Source organism: Limanda limanda, chromosome 11 (genome assembly GCF_963576545.1).
Source record: "Limanda limanda chromosome 11, fLimLim1.1, whole genome shotgun sequence".
Lineage (NCBI taxonomy): Eukaryota > Metazoa > Chordata > Actinopteri > Pleuronectiformes > Pleuronectidae > Limanda > Limanda limanda.
The window spans coordinates 3,121,894-3,142,851 of record NC_083646.1 but is presented as its reverse complement, the minus strand read 5'-3'; the positions used below and the strand labels follow the sequence as shown (position 1 = coordinate 3,142,851).

Genomic DNA, 20,958 nt, shown 5'->3' with positions numbered 1-20,958 from the left:
AATTAAAGCATGTAGTGAGAATAAACAAAACTGCAAAGACGGTTGTGTAATTCCTACAGGCACAAGTTGTTCACCATGTTGACTGGTTAGAGACTTAAAAACCAAATGTGGAGTTTAGAACCATAACAAAATCTTTGACTAAATTCTAAATCATACATCATCTAAAACTATACATGTTAAAAGGGCTGTGTATTTCCTGAGGGATGTTAACTACTCTCAGTAGAACCTGAGCTTGTGAGTCGAGGATGAAGTGAGAGTTTCCACACGGAGACGTCCGGCTCATACAAAACACAGTTTATTCGACAGTGTCCAGGTCCAAGTACCAACGGACCCCATACAAAAAAAGAAAAAAAAAAAATAAGCAAACAAATGCTACAAACTTCCAAAGAACAGAGAAAAAACTTCCATCTACACAAAAAACTTCTCCTTAAAAATACATTACCATTAACACAGGAAAGAATGGATTAAAGATCATATATGTAAAGGGGATTCCCGTCATACTTAAGTGATATTACAGAACAAGCCGGGGTACGATGTCCAATGAGAGAGGAGGGGGGCGTGGCTAACGAGGGCGAGAGAGTCAACGACCGTACGAGGGATTCTTATTCTTTTCCCCCCGACGGAGCTGGAGAGCAACAGTCAGTGATGCAGCAGTCATGTGGGCGGGGAAACAGAAAGAGGAGGAATGAAAAGGAACGAGAGGTAGAGAAGGGGGGGGGGCGCACAGAGGTAGCACATAGCGTGAGGAAGATTTCTAGAAAGAGGTAGCTAGCGGATGAGCGACGAAGAGGTAGCAGAGATACTAACAGTGCTAGCGAGAGGAAGAGGAGGAAGAGGAGGAGGAAGAGGGCGGGAGTGGTTTAAGATTTCACATTAAAATAAAGTAATTCGCAGTTTTTAACAAGTTATATTTTTAAATCACACACGAAATGAGGGAGAATTTCAGATGCTTAACTTTTAATTCCGAAACCGTTTTACCTCCATTTGAAAAAAAAAATAGAATTTTGAAAACTGGGACTTACATTCGTGGTAAATATATGAAGCGGATTTATTAAGTCACACGTTCAAGCAAACTTAACCAAATAAATAACCAAAAAGAAAACATTAACTGTGATTATATCTTGCAATTGAAACTCCGTGGATGGTCCTGACACGATTTAGACGACTACAAGTTATTATAATCCACAGGAAAAATGGAAAGTTGAACATCTACAACAAGGAGTCGCTGATGGAACCTGTGGTGAGACTGACTGATGAATCCAGGGTCACGTGTTTATTCAGAAAATATATGAAACAAAAAGTACTTTTTAAAATTCTCCGAAAAGAAACATATGACCAACGACAGCTTCTGAGTGTCGACATGAAATTAACATCTCACACATTTCAGCCGGGTATGAAAACGCTCAGTGGTGGTTCCCCGGGTTCATTTTGCTTTTTTAATAACAGGTAACAGGACTTCAGGACTAAACTGTGAAATCATGATTTCGTCTCATTCGCCGCCCAAACCGGTCGATATGCAGAAGAGAGGATATTGCTAATTTTTATTTTATTACCGTGGCTAGTGGCTACAAAGCGAATAGGTCAGTGCGAGGGGTTAGCGAGGTAGAGAGCACGAGGCGTTAAGAGATCTGTGAGCAGAGGTGTGAGGGGGAGGAGGGAGGTGTGGGGGGGGCGGCGGGGGGGTTCAGTCGCTACAGTATCAGCACCTAAAAACGTCTACGAGCCACCGCGCCGAGGAGTCGCCGCTCGCCGTCGGGCGTGTTTCCATCGAGCCGCATCACAGCGTCTCCCTCTCTGTAAAGGCCGTGTGAAGGTCAGCAGGAGATTATATGTATGTGTCTGTTTATATGTGTGTGTCTGTGTGTGTCCAGTGTGTGTAGCAGGGTCTGGCCAGGTCGGTGTGTGTGGACGCAGCCTCCAGTGTGAGCCTCAGCCTAGCTTACGTTTCTGTGTGTGTTTGTGTGTACGTGTGTGTTAACAGACTCAGATCTGAGAGCGTTGTGTTAATGCTTAAAGAAAAGTTTGGTGATATTTAATGTTTTATTCTTACGGATTCAGCTTAATTGTTATTTAGAAATACATCAATGTGCCACAACGTTGCACCAGAGCTTTGCTGTGTACAAGTTTTATGAAATTGGAATTATTTTTGAGGGTTTTTAAAAGATTTCACTCAACAGTTGGAACAAATTGGCTCGAGAGCCGGAGACAAGGTGGAGATTTAATGAAAGACGGACGAGTACAGTACATTGTTGACTTTGGGCTTTTCATGGGGTTTGTAGATAAGATAAATTATATAATCATCTTAGTTTACATCAGGGGGCGGAGACAAATTACTTTGTTATTTGTAAAACCCAGAATTGTCTTCGACGTGCTTTAATATGTCGAATTGAAACTTGTTTGCCTGTAGACGATCATATTTCTCCATCTCTTCATCTCACACTCCTCTATCCTGAGCACACACACACACATCCACAGACACACAAAGAACTACAGTGTATTGTTTAAAAAGAGGAGCGAGAGGTAGATACTCGACAAGACTAGAGTGAGGGCAGGCTGGGTCCTCTTCTGTGTGTGTGTGTGTTTTATCATGTTGTTGTCTGAATGGTCTGTGTTTGTGTGTAACAGCTCAGGGCATGAACACACAAACCCCTGCTGTCTGGACTCACTAGCTCCCCCTAGTGATTGGCTTGATTGACACACTGTCCTGTACTTATTCTCTCCAGCCTCCATCTGACCCGACAGAGCAGAAAACAGTGTTTATTACTGGACAAGTCTTGTGCCCTGAGAGGAAGCCTGGATGTGTGTGTGTGTGTGTGTGTATAATTGGGTTACCCTTGCCACTGAACCCTGAGTGTGTGTGTGTCTGTGTGTGTGTGTGTGTGTCCTGTGAAGACGTTAATGGAATATCTGGGATCTGAGGGGAATATATTGAATCGGTCGCAAGATAAAGTTAGTTTTGTGTGTGTGTGCTTTTGTTTGTGTGTGTGTGTGTGTGTGTGTGTTTAGTTCTTAGTTGTCAGCCACTCGTGCACTCGGGGGGGCTGGAGGACCCACAGCAACTGCAGGAACCGGTTCAGGTTGTGCAGGCGCTGGGCCGGGGTCTGGAAAGAGAGAGATTCTGGTTTTAGAGAAAGAAAGGAAAAGGTGATGATTCCCAACATGAGGGTTTGGAGTTCTGTCCCTTTCCAGGATCACCAGGTAAAACTTTAGTGTCAGGAGCCGGCTGCAGACTCAATAAAGTCCGAGGTGACACTAATAAGCAGTCATGAACAACACATTTAGCTGCGGCTGACATTCAGAGTAAACAGCAGATGTCAGCGGTCGAGTCAAAGCAATATTTGATTTCCCAGAAACTTGGTCTTCGGTTGTTTGTGGTGTAAACACTGGATTCTGCTCTCAGTAAATTCAACGGTCAACACAACTACAAACATAGATCACTGTGAGCTTGTCTCATCATCCCATGTACACAGACATACTGGCAGAAGGAGATCTGAACTCACACAAGCCGTTGGGAGCTCCAGAGTGGCGGGGGGGCATCATGGGAGCCATGCCGCTGGACGGGGCCCCTGCAGAGGGTGGTCCGGGCATCATGCGTCCAGGTATCGGCTGGTTTGGTCCCATCGGTCCTGCAGAGGAGGAGGAGAGAGAACGAATCAGACATGTGGAGATTTGAAGGAGCAGCAGGTAAAAGATTGAAGAAATTTGAAGATTGTTTAAACGACGACTAAGCCATTAAATCTCCAGCTCTCTTTACTTCATCTGTGAACATGCCTGTTTGGAATGAACCATGTGATCAGTCTGTGGTACTGATGGTTACAGGAAACAGAGACTGGCTGTTGATTGGTTGAGGAAACATTTTCCACAAGTAGATTTTAAATAATTGTGTGCAGAGGAAACGTTCTAGAAAATAATCTGCATCTCTTTTCTTCCTGCTCGTTGTCTCCCTCTCTGAACACTTCACATTCATGCTCTGGGTTCATCTCTCACCTGTCGGTCCCGGGTGGAGCGTGGCCATGGGGTGGTGACCCATTGGGGGGTATCCAGGGTGCGGTGGTCCTCCGTGGTGTGGTGGGGGTCCTCCGTGGTGAGGTGGGGGTCCTCCGGGGTGCATGCCTGGCTGAGGAGGCCCGGATCCGGGGGTCTGTCCCTGGGCCTGGGCAGCAGCAGCGGCAGCGGCAGCGGCTGCCGCGGCAGCTTGTTGCTCCATCTGCTGCCTCGCCTTCATCTCGGCGTATTTGAGCTGCTCCATGTGGAACGCCTGGCGCTCGGTGAGCAGCTGCTGCCGCTGGAGCTCCAACTGCAGAGAGAGAGGGACGGGACGGAAGAGAAGGATGAATAAAATACATCAACATCAAACACCAAGAACGACAGGAAGCCAAGTGTGGATCAAGTTGTATTGGACAACACATAAGGATCTTTAAACGCGTCAAAGGGTGAAATTTAAATTGACCATTAACCCTTAATCGCTGAGGCTCTAAATTTAGAAACTGAGCTCTTGAATCTTATATAAACCAAACTTTTCTGCATGTTTAGATCCCATCAGGGACGAGTGAGTAAACTCAAACAGATTAACTTGTATCTGCCATGTTAAAGTTTCCTTCAGAGCTCTATGAAAGTTTTCTTCCTGTTTGTCTGCAGAAGAGAAATCCTGCCCAGACTGTGTAAAACCATCTTTTGTTTCTTTGCTCCTCTGTGTGGATCTTTGTATTTTTGGTTGGAAGCTCGGTGTTTTACGGCCGATGGCAGCGGCAGAGGTTTGGTTTCGCTCCTGTCTTCAGGAAGCTTATGTAAACCAGGCTCCTTTTCATGCACTATTTACAGCTGTGAAACTGGGCTTCACTCCCGATGCCTGCACCGCGGAAAACACAGTTTTACACTCGTGCTCGCGTCTCCAGGGACGGTCCATGGGCAGGACAAACACACACAGAAACAAACACACACAGAAACAAACACACAAACACACACACAGAAACAAACACACAAACACACACAGCCGTGGGCTTTTCTTTTGGTTTTTACAGACAGGTAACAGTTTCACTTGAAAATGATTCATTTGCAATTCAGTTCCTTAACAAAGAGCTGATTCAGCGTTTCCTTTCCAGTCTCTGGAGGATTTGGAAAATGACCAACATGAGCTAATGTTTACTTGCCACTTTCATTTGGTTTTGGATGTCGACACTTGTTTATACCAAACATAATTCTTCTCAAAAATATGTTTCTTCAAATATCAATGCATTATTATGAGACGTCTCTGAGTCATTTACAGGAGAATCCCACATTTTATAAATTTAGGTTAATTCACATTTTGATAATTATATGTAACCATGAGAGTTTGAAGTTGTAAACGTGTTTTGTTCACTCTTAGGTTTATTTTAATTACCACTGGAGGGGGTGTGACTTCAAACTGCAGGATGAGCTTGTGTTTACAGACCACATGCATTATTAATAACCACAGCTCAGAGTGTGGAGGATTTAAGTGCATGTAATAATCCATAATGTGCCATCTTTCCCCAGTTGTGCTGGAGCAGAGTTCACATTTAATCTGGAGTTTAAACCTCAGCTTTTGGACTTACCGCTTCTTTCTCTCGGTCCATGATGGTCTCCAGCTCCTCGAAGTGCCTCAGCTTGATCTCCAGCTTCTTCATCTGCGTCTCAACCAGCAGAGCAACCAGGGACTTGATCTTCCTCTCCTCCACGGCCGCCAAGTGCTGACAAGAGAGACAAGGGGAAGAAAGCAGAATCAGTAAAATGACCAATGTCTTTCTGAAAAGTTTCTAAAGTAACTCCTGCAGTGAACCCAGACTTGTATCAGCTCTCCTGCCGTCTCACCTTGGCCTTGGTGGCAGCAGATGCCAGAGCAGCTGCGGCCGCCGTGGCGATGTTTCCTTCTCCGATGTCGTGCTCCAGCTTCTTCCTCTTCTCCTCTCCCTCATCTTCAGCTGCCTTCTCCTCCTTCTCCTTCTCCTGCTCTGAGGGCGATGTCTCCATGGTCTCCTCCTTTTCTTTTTCTGAAAGTGAAAGAAACACAACTTACTGTTGAGTGTTTTCTGTATTTAAGTGCAAATAATAAAGTGTTGTACCATAGAGACATTTGATTGATCGAGAAGAGACTTGGCAGGTTACTCGATGGACAATAACGGTCTGGACGCGAGCTTGGGAACTGTGAATGTTTGGGACATTAATCTTTACCTGCTGGAGACGCCTTGGCCTCTCCTTCTTCCTCTGCCTCCTCCTCGTGGTCCGACGACTCTGCTCCTTCCTTCTTCACCTTGTCCGCAGCGTCCGTCTTCTCGCTCTTTTCTGCAGACTCACTGGGCTTCTCTGCCTCTTCCTTCGACTCCGCCTGAACGGTTCAAACACAGGGAAATAAAAATAAGCGGCACATACAAATAACAAAAGACGCACAAACAAGAGCCTGTGTTACAAGTCGTACTCAGATCTGACAACTGCACAACAGCAACAGGTGAATGTAGCCGTTAAGCTCAGGGCCTCACATCTAGGAGAATTAAGTGATAGTTCCTGTCCTGTCGTGACCCTACTTATGGTTTGAGGACAATCACTGTGATTTGAACAGAGTGGCTGACACTGGTTAATGGATGTTAATGAGGAAACCATCAAGCACCGAGCTGCCCAGCAGAGCGGAGACAATGTGAACGTTTGCAAATGTCATTAAATTCCCCCGCTGGGCCTTTCCACACGAGAGACAAGGACCAACTGCAGACGAGTGGAAACATTTATTTTAAACACAATGTGGGAGAGTGGACTAATCTTTAAAAAAATACACAAGTGAATATATATGAGCTGGTTGTCCAAAATTGTTTATATTTTTTGTTTTACCACATCAAACGTTTACACTAAAACAGATTAAGAACAAATGATTTGAAAGGTGCTGCAAAACTATAACTCCTGGAAAATAACTTGCTATTGTTAGGGAACTGAGGTTTGTCACCTTTTAGCTGTCATTTAATTTAATGTGACACCTAAAGACAAAAACAGCTTCTTCCTCTGGACCACAGAGCTTCACTGTTGGTCTCAAACTATTAAAAACCCACTGGTGAGCCACACTGTGGAACTGGGAGCCATCTTTCTTTATTACCACTAGCACACATCCGGTAGTTTACTTTGACTCGACCCTAGTGGTTCCTCTGCTGGAAATAAAATCACCTAATGTGTATTAACCTGCTGCTGAAAACAGTTCCCAACAAACAACAGTTTACTTCTGTTTGAGCACAGTTTGCTAAACATGGAGGTTGTTTTAGAGACTTATTTTATGCACAATGAAAGTATTTATTCGTGAAGAACTTTTAAAAGACTTGTATCCTCAGTAGGAAGCATTGGGTTCGAGGCCGAGTTCCATAGACAGGAAAGGAAAGTGTTTTTTGACTGATTAATGCGTTGGTTGAATTTGGTCTCGATGTGGGATTTGTTGGCAAAGAGAATAATACAATTTATTGGCAGCCTTGTGTTTTTAATTTGCAGAGGGACCCATTAAAACATTCATTCCCAAATGAAAAGGAATGAGCAGAATAACAAATAATAATAAAAAACAGGCCTTTTGAGATTTGCAGCATACAAGGAAACATGGTCTTACCTTATCAGCCTGTTGGGAGTCTGAGTCCGTGTCCATCTTTTCTGGCTCTGCGGTTTCTGCAGGCGACAGATTGATAAAGAATAAGTCACAGAATAACACATCGATCACAGATTGATAACTTATTTACAGAAAGCTGTGCTCCAGCCTTAAGTTAATCGAGAATAAACAAGCGTCAGACAATAAAACACATTAGTTGATTCTCTGAGTAGAACACAATGAAACGGTGATGGAAGGAAGTGCGTCCGGAGAGGAAATTGAGGTCAAAAGCATTTTAAGTGTATCGGCCCACAGGGAAGGGTGTGATGTGTACACACATACACAACCAGGAGAATACACTTGTGTGGCTGAGTGTTAAATCATGTCATAGCTGCACTTGAGTGTGTGTGTTAAAGGTTTGAATATTGACTGTGTGATGATGTGTGTGTTGGTCGAGTGCTTCATGCCAAACAAGGCGCTGACTGCATTAAGGTTATTGATTTGTAATGAGGCCTCTGGAGGACAATGTCCACTATGATAGATGATTGTGTCTTTAACGTCTTCACACACACACACGTTAACCAGAGGGAGAAATGTTTCAAGGAAGCACAAAGCAAAACAGAGAGGAAGAGATAAGCTCATGTTGGAGTGTGATGACCCAGTTTTCTGCTCCCCCCCCTCCTCCTGCTCTCCTGCCCCATCTGCCACTGTTGTTTTAATCCACTGGTTACCACGGCAATATGCACACACACATATACACAAATACTTCTGTGTGGCTCACCCCCCTGCTGGACGTGCTGGTGACATGTGTATTGACTTGAAATGTCAAGACACATCGATCACTGCAGCCTCGTGTTCATGTGATTGTTTGAGGACAAAGTGAAGACACTATCCAGTCCTCACTCGGCCTTCAAACACAACAACGCAACCACACAACCACACAAACAGGCACGACAATGATCTGAACTCAAAGTTTCCTCTCTATGCAAAGGCTTGCTTGTGAAACTGCTAACCTATACTGCCCTCCAGTGGCTGCAATCGCCTCAACACAATAAGATCAAAATATGTAAATCAAATATAAAATCCCACAACCCCACTCCCTTGAAGAATCAAGCAGAATCCTGTTTCTACTTCTCGGTCACATGTGACTCACCGGTCTTTTCCGGCTCCTCGGGGGCCGTGCCAGCGATGCCACTGCTCTCCAGGCCGAAGGCGGGGTCGACCTTCCCTGTGCTCCTGGCCGCCTCCTGCACCTTCTTCACGTGAGCCTCCACCAGCTCAGCAGGAACCTCCTCACGCACACGGGAGAACTCCTCTGTAGACGGACAGATGCATTCGTTTATGATTCAGATATTAATCCGACACACTTCTAAGGGTTTGAAAGATATTTTTAGACATTTGTTTCCTCATATTCAGCTTCCTCCACTCAGTTCTCACCTAGCGCTGCCTTGGCTGCAGCAGATGCGACTCTGGGGTCGACCACAGACGCCAGGAAGGCAACAGTGCTCATGACGGGGTTTCCAGACTGGCTGAAGGGAATGGGCTGGTAGGCCAGAGGACCCAGAGTGGACTCTGTGCTCTCCAGGTAAGGATCCTCGATGGGCAGCCGCAGGAAGTGCAGGATACACTCGTCCTGGGTGCGGGAACCGATGTGCTCCGACACTTTGTTCCAGTCGTCTTTGAACATCTCCAGAGCCTGGGAGAGGGCGAGGAGAGAGAGGAGCATTAAAAGAGAAGCAGAGGAGAGGTGGAAATGTACAAACTTAAGGGTCATAAGATGGAATATGATGGGATGGAGGGAAAGAGGAGGAACAATATGTACTGTGGAAGAGATGGTATTTAAAAAGTCAGCGGGGAAAAGAGAAATTAAGTCAGCTTTCATAGAGGGAGGAAAGATTTTTAAAGACAGAAAGAAGGAATCAAGATGGAATAAGTTAAACGAAGGAGGAAGAAGTGTGGAAGAGAGAGGACAACAACAGATTCTTCTTCTTTTGATGGACTCACCTCCAGCAGCAGTAGAGTCTCCTGCTCGGTCCAGTCCCTGGTGGAAGTGACGGCTTTAGCCTGTAGAGAAACATACTAAAACATTTTTACAATGTTTACAGTATTATCAGTGGAATGAGACAAATGTTTGTCTACCATACAAAGTGAAAAGATAATGTTTTAAGTTGTTTTTAGGATATTTTAAATGTGTTGAAAGTATATTCAGGATGTACAACGAGTCGTTTGCTGACCTTGGCGCTTTTCTTGTAGAGGTCGCTGCGAAGGCCAAAGTTCTGCAGGTCGATGGATTTCTCTTTGCCTTTGTCGATGAAGTTGGGCATCGGCTGTTGAGGAGGAATCTGGAGGAAAGAAGCACGTTCATGTTTATGTTCAGTGAGTTTAAGAGGCACGTGTATGGATCTATTTGAGTTTTCAAAGTACTGGTGTTATAAGTATTGTTGACCAGCTGCAATTTTCATTTTTGTTTTCATCTTAGCCCACATTCAAACAGCACTCTATGAAAACAGGAGTTCCGCTCTTTCGTTTAAATTAAAGATGATTATTACTACTATTATTATTTCAATACCTTATTACTGTTCTTTTCAATTAAAAAAATGTCATTCACACATTGATTCAAACTCTCAAATGTAAAAGAAAGTTGTTTTCCTTTGACTAGGACCAGACGAGTAAATCAAATCAAATTGTGTTAGCTTCAAAATCTTCCTCCTGTGCTGAGTGGTAACATTTGATAATCCTTTAAATTCCCTAATCCATTACTCAAACTGTCCTTCCTGCACCAAATTTCATCTTCCACTCCCTGAAACAAAACCCACCAACATATCCTTATATAATTTCGTCAAACCCAGGACTAGCTCAGTCAGTTTCATATCACCTGAGTTGTCCTTACCGGTGGGGGTCTGTGGTTCAGGGGTATGAGGCCGGAGGGTGTGTCAGCCAGCACAGTGAAGTGGGGGGTGGGTGGGGGGCCCATGGGCAGAGGGCGACTGTCTGAGTCGACCTGGTAATTGACCAAACCCCACTGCTCCAGGAACGCATGGACCCTGGACACAAAGAGCAGAGGCTGGGTTCATTTCCTTCTCTTTAGAAAATCGATGCACCACAAATGTCTTAAATGCTGACACATCTCATTTTGAGGACTACACACGCTCACGGGACTTAACTCACCTCATGATGGCGCACACGTCTCCGGTCAGGTTCCTGCGGCAGGAGGTGGAGGTGAGATACTCCTGAGGGTTCAGCCGGTACGTGTCGATCATGAAGTTACGATAGGCCAAGTATCTGTTAGAGAGTCGAGAAGAAACACAAAGAGATCAGCACAACAGGAAAGGTACCACTTCATGACATGTGTGTGTACATGTGTATTAACTTACATCTCTGGAGTTTTGGACTTGTTCTTTCCGTTGAAGAACTCGGGGAGGGCTCTTCTCTCAATCTCATGGATGCTGAGAAGAAAGGACAGAAAAATAAGTGGAAATAAGGACAAATTACCATGAGTGATTATAAACATTAAATAAAGACTCTTAGTTCTTAGTTATCTGAACATTTGGAACTTGACAAAATGTCTCAAACCTACAAGACATATTTGACTGTCTTTCTTCACTAGAACAACACTTTGATTACAATAAGGTGCTAAATAATATAAATTCATCAAAATGAAACACCAACACTCCTCAGCTGGTCATAAATAAATCCTCCTATTGACTTCCAATTTGCTTAATTCTGGTCCATAGCCTCCATTATAGAGCAACACATTTGTTGCTTTCTCATATTATATCACAAGAAAAACAAAAATCAAAACCCTGCAGAAGTATCCAACATTTAAACTCTCCTCCCAGCTCTTACCAGTTGTAGTCGAACCAGGCAGCGTAGCTGGGGATGATGATGTGATGAGTCTGTTCAGTCACGTTGTCCTCGCCAGTGTCGATCAGCCGGTTGATTTCTGCTTTGCCCGTGTCCTCGTCATCCTGCGATATCAGACAGGTCAGCATGATTTAAAACTGCTTGTGTGTGAGCACGACTCAGACGGATTGAAGATGAATATTTGTGTTTTTAACTTGATAATGATTAACCTCAACATATTAAAAACCTAGTACATGGGTACAATAAACATTGGTAGGTGCCCTGAGCAAAGGTTAAAGTAAACAATACAGACAACTACAGTATTTGGTTTGACAGTCATCAGTCATCTTACCTTTCCACCAGACAGCACAGAGTCGTCCTCCATGTCATCTGGAAAAGATAAAAACACATTGTTTTGTAAGGATGCATCACAATGCTTGTATTTAAATGTTAACAATCAGTTTTGATTAATGTAATACACAAGCTAATAGACACAGAACATGAAATAGTTACATACCCAAGTCGGCCACATTCCCTCCTTTCACCGGAGTGCTTTCGCTGTCTTTCTTTGAACTTGCTGCGTTTGGAGGAAAAAGGAGATAAATGTGCTGAAGGGTAAAAATTTGAAATAAATCTAAGCGAGTCTAATTCAGTTGTGGGTTTGAAGGCATTAAGCAGCACTCTGGTTCGCTGAGGACACGGAAATAGATTTGAGGGAGAACGGGTACGTGTGTGTGTGTCTGTTGGAATGAAAAAGGAGGAGATTTTTGTGAAAGTGGGGCATCGCAGAGGGGACCTGGTCTAAAAACAGCAGTTTTACTGAGGATTCTGTATTTGGGTTGAAAGAGAAGAATGAGAGTTTCAGATCAATCTTCATTCATCTGTGATTGTTAAAAAGAAAATCCTCAGGCTGTTTTCCTACATTTGTGACTGAAACACTGTCTGAGTCTGAGGATTATTCTAATCGCTCTTATGATCGATAACAACACAACACAGAAAAACCACAAGAGGAAACCCACCACAGAAAAAAACACAAATGAATGAATTGGGTGATAAAACAGACAAGAAGAAAAATGAAACAATGAAAAGGACAATAACTGAAAAGGACACACTGTCTGATGCAAATAAACGTTTCAGCTCATTCCTAAAACACACGCACCATTTTTGGAGACGCTGCCCTCCTCCAGGCTGGCCCCAGCCGACGAGTCGTCCAGGTCCTTGGTCGTGTCCTCCTCCGTGTCCTCCTCTTCTCCTCTGTGAACTCGTCGCTTCCAGTGAGGCCCGGGATTCCTGACACCAGAGAGAGAACCAAGTTAGGACTTAGCAATTCAGTGCGTTTGGTGCTTCAGAAATCCTTCTTCAGACAAAGTCTTCTTCAGGGCTGCAGACCATGAAATCTTCACTGCACGTGACTCAGAGTCAAAGCTTTGACTTTACCTCAGTCACTCTGCCATTGTCTTTAGTTTGAAGTGCAAAGTCATCTTTTTTTAACATCATACAGGACAAGATTGGTGGTATTATATCATTTTTCCATCATTCAGGATACCTGGAGTTTGTGTTTGGCCGATAAGAGTTATTGATCCATTACTGGTACCTTTAAAAAGAATAACTTATATAACGTCACTTCTGTATGGCCTAGCATTGGGTTAAACTCTTTGAGGAATACAAAACTGAAGTCTTGCATCCAGTGCACATAGTTGTTTGACTTGAGGGACTTTCCATCTTGAAATATGCCAAATACCTGTTGTTTTAGCTCAAGTTAATGCTACACAACAGGAAAACACTTGATTTAATGTTAGTATATACATTTCCAAGCTCTCGGTTTTGTTCAGTCTCCTTCATTTAATACAAATAAATATCAAACGTGGGCGTCTTACCCCTTCTTTCCTCCCTTCTTGCGAGACTCAACAGGAGTGCTGGGCGGCGAGGGCGAGCGCCTCCTCTTCTTGCCGGCGGAGTTGGCTTTGCGCTCCTTTCGATCGGGTGTACGGGAAGACTGATCAGACAAACCCCGTGCAGCGCAGGGAGCGAGGGATGGAGGATGAGAGAAAGAGTGGCAGAATGAGAGGATGGAACGGTTGCACACACAAGGAGGGGAAGCGTTGGGAGAGCGACGGCGGGGGGGAGGGGGGATGCTGAGGTGGTGGTGATGATCAGGGTTTCTGTCTTCTGTTCTTTTAAAGAAGCTTCTTTCACACAAACCTTCAGTTCAAGTTTTGTGGTGAAATATTTATTTGCCATAAATTGTCTAAAGCAGCCAAACTTTTTTTAAAGTTTGTTAAATTAATAGTTGGTGAAGTTGTTTGATAACTTTTTAGGCCAAAGAAACGAATGCATCAACTTTCAATTAAACAAGTGTCTTATTATTTCCAGCCATTTTCACTTAATGACAAAATAACGTAATTTTTTTAATATAACTCATGTCTTTCTTTGAAATTATGTGAACATTTTTACCAAGTTAAGCTACCAGCAGATTGTCTTGATTTTTAAATCGTGGACAATGTTCAAAATGATGTTCCAAACATGGACAGAAACCCTGAAACACATTGGAAGGAGACCAATTGCGAGGAAAGCTTTGGAAAGGATGAGCAACAAACAGACAGAGGCACAACAGAGAGGAAGGAGGATGCACAGTCCACAGCCACAACACACAAGCTCACAGCAAACACACTCATATACAGGTCATCAGGAAAAATTTCCATCACCAACTTTTTCTACATAGTCCAGAATCCATGAGCTGAGTTTGGACTCAATAACAAAACTTTGAATCTGTATTCTTCTGTTTTGCAGTGTAAATTTCGACTGGTGCTGAAAATTTTTCCGTGGAAGACATTTTCTCAATACAACAAACAAGTAAAGCTGTGGGTCACACACACAAACACACACACACAATCAAGTATCTACCTCCTCCTCTTTGGGGAAGATCCTCTGGCGGAAGCTGACTGGTTTCTTGTTCTCGTCGACCTCGTAGTCTTCCTCGTTCATCCACTCGTTGAAGGCGTCTGTCTCTAAAACCCACTTGGCGTGAACCTGATTGAAGAAGGAAGCAGACAGAGGTTGAAGCAAGTTGTTTATTTATCATTTAATAAGACTGTAATCTAACCATCCCTTTAAACTGCTGCCCTGATTTCTTCATCATTAGAATTCACTTGATAAAATGTAACTTTAACATCTGTTAAGTGCAGCTGGTAGTGATGCCGATTGGTTTAACAACCACGTGTAGAGTTCCTCAAAGAAATTAAGTTTAAGTATAACACCACTTAGATCCTGATTCCTGACACAACTTTCTGGTGTTTTGTTTTTAATTGACCGCATTAACAATACCCACTCTCGATAAATGTTCCATCTGCATTAGTGGAGGTGGATGACAACAATATGGATAAAGGACCTGATATGACACTGGATGCTAACTTATTCCTTTTCAATACCAAATACCATTTCAAAACTGTCTAGTTCAGTTCTGCCTGTTCTGCTCAACCCTCACCTTCCAGGGTCGGTCGGAGCTCGGAGGATCCTCCACGTCACCGTCCACCTCGCCGGCTGAGACCCAGGTGTCATAGCTAAAAGAAAAACAAACAGTACATAAGGAGCATGTCACATAACCATATTGTCCTCAACTGAGAGAAGTTGGGTTACCGTGGTGATTAGTTCAGCCTAACTTATAAATATTTTTGGATTAATATAAAAAAAAAATCAGGGATTCAGTGGAATATATTTCACATATTCTACAAATGATACCAGGGACCTTAAAATCTTGTAAAAAAAACAAATTTCTTCTTTCACAAAACGTTTTCTAATAACCAAAAACAAAAGCTTTAAAACCAATTGATTACATTTGCCTAACACTTATCTCTTAGATGTTATACTAACTTGAGTTTAGTTGTCGTAAACCACTTTTGCGAACAGAATAAAAATGAACAATCTACTCCAGCATCCAAAACCAACTTTTGAGTCGGCGAGAAAACTGTAAAACTGTTTGATGATGTTATGACAGTCATAGGAAAAAACAATAAAAGTATGTTTAATGGTGGCTTATCAAACATCATGAACCAAAGCCTATGGTTGTTCGAAGGGTCACGTTATTACCTGTCTGGGTAGAGACCCCAGTGCACCAGCACCTGCTTGTCTTTCCTCATGACCGGTCGAAGCCACTCCTCTGCAACACACACAAACCAGTGTTAACATATAGATGCACACACACTCACAAAGCAAGTGTTTCAAACAAAAAAAACAACATAAATTTGTTGTCTACGATTAACAAAATGCTGGTAATAGATTTGACGTTTTTGTAAAAAGACAATTCTCTACCTTCGTCTTGTTGGGAAGCTGAGGGATAAATGTGGTGGGTGGCCTTTGACTTGTCATCAGTAATCGAGCCCTGAGATCAAAAGAAGGTAAAATGTTATCAACAAATTAAAAGATATAAAACAGTTTCACATTAACATCTTTACTTAACTGAGAAATATGTTTTATGTATTAGGTCGGAGCTCACCTGGTGCCTCTTGACGATGTCTTTGAGCTTACTGGCCTGTTTCTGCTCGATGTCCGGCGACAGGAAGACAGTGGGTCGAGTCAGGCAGTTATTCTAGAGGTACAGAGACATGAAGTTAGAATCAGAGAAAATTGTATCCAAAATTCATGCAGGGAACAACCAGCAAAAGAAACATCACTTTGCGATTTTTGTTAATCCTATAAATGACATCTGACTAATAGACAGGAAGATCATCCAGAGATATCAGCAGAGACTTTATTCAGGTTTATGTTGTTCAGCCAGTTTGAAAACACTTGAAGCTTCTGTGTGGATTCAGCGGCTCATACCTGGACCAAGTTCTTCTCAACGTTCAAGAACATTTCCACGTTCCTGTCCATCCTGGAGGGATTCTGCAGATCAAATCGACGCCTGGGAACAGTGGACAGAAGTCAGTAAGAGCCCAAACCTGATGTGATACTCAAATCAAACGACATTTCAGTAATTGTTAACACTTAAAATCTTGTTTCCTTGAGCTAAACTGGCTACAAGCTGTTCCAACAATAAATTCAGGGTAATAAAAAGGTACCTAGTCCTGTTGTGCCTCATAACTACTAGAACTAGGGAGTGATGCAAACAGGAACTGTAAAAATAACATTATACATCTTCATGGATCACTATCCAAAAATAAAATGATTTGTTGAAATTCAAGAATATACGTAATTAAAGGAAACAAACTATTTAAAGATTTGAGATAGAGTGAAACTGTGAATAAAGAAATAAACATTATGAGCGAACTCACCAGCCCTGCTCACTCTTGAACTTGTAGACAGATCCCAGGATGTGACAGAGAGCCCCCGCTGCCTTGAAATCCTGGAAACATTTTGCCTGAAAATAGGAAGGTGTGTTAATGTTATCATGCACAAACACCACATAATGGAGATGCATGATTGTGTGTGTATGTGTGAGTGTTGTGCTCACAGGTAGCTTGGTAAGAGCAGGATTGTTGACTCTGCGTCCAAACGCGTCCTCCTGGAACTGCAGCAGCTGGACCACCAGGCCCGCCAGGGACTTACTGGAGGGCGAATCGTTCTGGACATACTGGGACCAGACAGAAATAAAAACATTCATCAACTCACTCACACTCGTGGAAATGGTGACAAAGACATTTGCAGATACACAATTTGTCTCAAACAAGGCGGTAATACAACTACAATATCAACAATAATGTTAGGGGAAAATCCTATTTGCGAAGGTGTTTGTTTTATTATCATGTGTCAAAGAAATGAGACATAACTGTGTGAATGTTAGAGGACGTGTTTCTATGTAATGTTACTGCCTGTAGATGTGCATTGAATTTGAAGTGGCCTCTAGAGTTTTTGTTTTCATTTGCATCCACAGAGAGGTCAAGAGATCAGGGTCACCAACATCTGAAGCTGGAGGGAGCAGTGGGTGTTGCTCAAGGACACTGAGGCAGGGTGGATTCTTACAGACAGATGTGCTTACATGTATGTACAATTTGTAAAATCTCATGCAAACATAAACCCTCCAGTGAATCTCTCCTGCTTTAGAAAACAGCAAGTGTGGCACAGAGGAAACATATCTAAGAGAACCACTTCTAACATCTTACTCATCTGTTCAAGGCTCAAAACAAGTTACTCCAAGAAAACAATCAAAAACTTATTATATCTGAACAACCAGGAGAAGTTTTTGCACCTCAATCTGTGGAGTGAGGTTAAGGAACAGCTCCAAACATAACCAAGTTTTAAATAAATATGTTGTTCACAAGATGCAGGGATGAAGAGACAATCACTAGGTGTTTGCACCGGATCTGTTTCTTTATTTGATAGCTTAATATTGATTCTCCTTTAGTTTACCTTACTCTCTTTTTGCTATAAACAACAATGACAATTTGTTTATAATTGGATTAATGGTTGCCTTGTTTTACATATATTTGTGTACATTATACACAATATAGAGCACGGGTAAACCAAATATTCATAGATATATAGGAAGCTGGTTAAGTATAAGATATTTATTAATTAAAACGTTTTTACTTCTTCTCACTCTTTCAAACGAAGAGTTTGATTGTATCTCAATCACCGCTGCTTGTATATCACACCTTTTTTTGTTTGTATAAGTTCTGTCTCTCTTTATTTACATGTTCGAAAATAAATAAAACCGAATGAATGAATCTGCAGAACGCAGCAGCAGCTGGACCCCAACAACCCGGATCCGAGCGACTCCTCCAGGACGAACCTGACATGTTGGTTATGAATTATTATAAATATTAAGTGTTTATACTGTGCAGCTTCATCTTCTGCATCCAAACAACAACAACAACACGTGGTCCTGTGTGTATCTCTCCTCTCTTGTTCTCTACAGATTGAAATGAGAGAGCAGAGTGACACCAGGAGACAGGAGCTCTCACTCTTTGTTTGGCTAACTCCGCAGCATCACTAGTCTCCACACACTGGAGGATTGTTGTTATGATTAATAAACTCTCACTACTTCCTCTTGCACCTCAAAACAAACTCATCTTCAAGCTTTCTCATGATTTGATCGTGGCTAAGAGGGATTTTGAGCGGGAATAGGAGGCAGATGTGTGGGTCTAACCAAGCTAACATGTCCACTGAGTGCATGCTGTCCCGTGACTAGCATCGCGTTAGCTTCTCGGGGCCTTTAGCATCACAGATAAAGGAGTTTAAATGTAAATAACATGAACAGCGAAATACTGTGAATGTAAATAAAAGTACATGCAGCTGCAGCTTGGATCCAAACATCGATTAAAGCCATTTCCCCTGTGAGCTTGTTGTTAGCTGCAGGGTGGAGGGTTAGCTAGCTAGCTAGCAGCAAGCTAGCTCAGGGGTAAACAGGCTCCGGGGAAAGGGTGGTGGTGGGGTGGGGGGGTTAATTAGCAGCTAGTGCACGTTGCGTTGAGTTTTAATTGTTTTAATCTAACTCGTGTTGGAGGAGAACACGAGTAAAAAGTCCGCGGAGGTGAAGTATTCGCGTCGGTTAGCTCCGGGCAGCTAGCCTCCATTGTGCCGCGGGCCTGCGGAGGGATCCACGGATGCTAGCTCACCTTCTTGTAGTGTTTCCCGATCCACTGCCGAACCGTCTCCATCTGCGAGATCGTCTCCGAGCTCTCCCAGAACTTGGTGGCCGGGCCGCCGTCCTTCTTCCGCCCCAGCGCCGCCGCCCCTCCGCCGCCGGTGACCGGGCCGGTGGCCGGTCCGCCGGAGCCCGTCCCGCCTGCCGTTGCCGTCGCCATTGTGTGTGTTTAGTCCGCTTGTCGTTGTCTTGCTCCTCCGCCGCGGCGCCGCTCGCACTAACTCCCCTCGCACAGCCTCACTGCGCAGCTTCCGGGTGCAGGGGGTTGTGGGAAATGTAGTCTTCTGCACCCCCCGGGAGAGGACAAAAGGAAAGAGAGTCTTCATGTGATAGTTAGAAACATGTGATAGTTAGAAAAGTGAAAACATCTGTTGTATGAAAACTTTTTATTTAGTTATTCTTCAATACAGTTTTTAGGGCCCGAGCACTGACATCAAAGGTCAGGTGAGGCCCTGTTGAAATTGTAAGGATTATTATTATTATTCAGGCAAATGAATTGGCTTTTTGAGGGCTTTACCATGCTCAAATTCTTACCAAAATGTGTTAGAAAGTGGTGAAAATGTACGTTTTCTGAAGGAATTTTCAATGGGCGTCGCAAAATGGCTCAACGGTGCCCCCCCGAGACCCCTGGAACGTGTTCACATGAACCGGTCTTCACAAAAATCAATATACAGGTGTATCGTGACCAGACAAACAAAAAAATTGGGTGGAATTGGAAAAACACAACAGGAAGCCTGCTATTTTGCATTTAGTGGCCATTTTGGCCATATTCCACAATTTTACTTTGATGTACTTGTACCAGGATTTTCATCGGATCAACTTCAAATTGAGATGAGTGTCATCACAACAAGACGGAGATTAAACATGATGTTCTGTAACGCGGATATACATGGACCATGCATCCTTTGATGCTGAGCCGCAAACAAACAACTCCACTCCTGCAGTGTCAGTCTTCCTAGATCAAAGGAAACTTTATGTCTAGCAAAGGTCACGTCTCTTTCTCGCTCAGAACTGGGACATTTCCTCAAACCGTGTAAACATTGAGGTACGGCGCGCTAAAAGAGTCCACTGTGCATTGTCATATCACCACCAAACTTCTGTCTCATGATCAGAGTCCAAGCCTGAACAGCTCTGTGTCAATATTTCCTCAGTAATTTTTTTTTTTTTTTCAGGCAAAAAGCAAGCAACACTTCAAAATGCATGTGCTCGGGCCCACCCAGTGCTGCTTTGCAGCCCTAAAATTTTTTGTTATTATTATTATTATTCAGACAAATGAATTGGCTTTTTGAGGGCTTTACCATGCTCAACTTCTTACCAAAATTTGCAGAAAGTTAGAAAGTGGTGAAAATTTACGCATTCTTTTTTTTGAGCCATTTTGCGCAAAATGGCTCAACGGTGCCCCCCCGAGACCCCTGGAACGTGTTTACATTGACCGGTCTTCACAAAAATCGATATACAGGTGTATCATGACCAGACAAACAAAAAAAGTATTTAGTTGCAATTGGAAAAAACACAACAGGAAGCCTGCTATTTTGCATTTAGAGGCCATTTTGGCCATATTCCACATTTTTACTTTGATGTACTTGTACCAGGGCTTCTTTCATCGGAACAACTTCAAATTGAGATGAGTGTTATCACAACAAGATGGAGATAAAAACTGACTGACGGATTTTTATTTAGTCACACCGTGGGGTGTCGTCAAAGTTTGATTACACGCCATGAAAACATGATGTTCTGTAACGCGGACATACATGGACCAGGAATCCTTTGATGCTGAGCCGCAAACAAACAACTCCACTCCTGCAGTGTCAGTCTTCCTAGATCAAAGGAAACTTTATGTGTTGCAAAGGTCACGTCTCTTTCTCGTTATTTTTGTTTTTTCAGGCAAAAAGCATGCAACGCCTCAAAATGCATGTGCTCGAGCCCACCCAGTGCTGCTTTGCAGCCCTAGTTTATTATGTTTTGT

The 20,958-nt window shown here is 43.1% G+C and overlaps 2 protein-coding genes across 3 annotated transcripts in view; both read right to left on the bottom strand.

Annotated features, from left to right (window-relative positions):
- cspg5a (chondroitin sulfate proteoglycan 5a) overlaps positions 1-1,778 on the bottom strand; it is a 57,129-nt gene extending 55,351 nt beyond the window's left edge. Inside the window, exon 1 of the mRNA XM_061080903.1 lies at positions 1,721-1,778. Coding sequence (XP_060936886.1) covers positions 1,721-1,778 — 58 coding nt within the window. The remainder of the gene's footprint in view (positions 1-1,720) is intronic.
- Positions 1,683-19,173, bottom strand: smarcc1a (SWI/SNF related, matrix associated, actin dependent regulator of chromatin, subfamily c, member 1a). 2 transcript variants are annotated; one of them, XM_061080795.1, is made up of 28 exons: positions 18,964-19,173; positions 16,860-16,979; positions 16,681-16,766; positions 16,229-16,310; positions 15,903-15,995; positions 15,719-15,788; positions 15,497-15,566; positions 14,895-14,970; positions 14,315-14,440; positions 13,288-13,406; positions 12,570-12,700; positions 11,928-11,987; positions 11,763-11,800; positions 11,414-11,535; positions 10,942-11,013; positions 10,736-10,849; positions 10,458-10,611; positions 9,802-9,909; positions 9,572-9,646; positions 9,005-9,263; positions 8,721-8,882; positions 7,592-7,647; positions 6,190-6,343; positions 5,830-6,008; positions 5,574-5,708; positions 3,988-4,297; positions 3,501-3,626; positions 1,683-3,101 (listed from the first exon to the last, which is right to left on the bottom strand). In XM_061080795.1, the coding sequence occupies exons 1-28, from the start codon at positions 19,150-19,152 to the stop codon at positions 3,010-3,012; spliced, it is 3,378 nt and encodes a 1,125-aa protein (XP_060936778.1). In that variant the 5' UTR covers positions 19,153-19,173; the 3' UTR covers positions 1,683-3,009. The 2 variants fall into 2 exon arrangements, with proteins under 2 accessions (XP_060936778.1, XP_060936779.1); XM_061080796.1 differs by having other exon boundaries at positions 9,572-9,631.
- Positions 19,174-20,958: the final 1,785 nt, after the last annotated feature.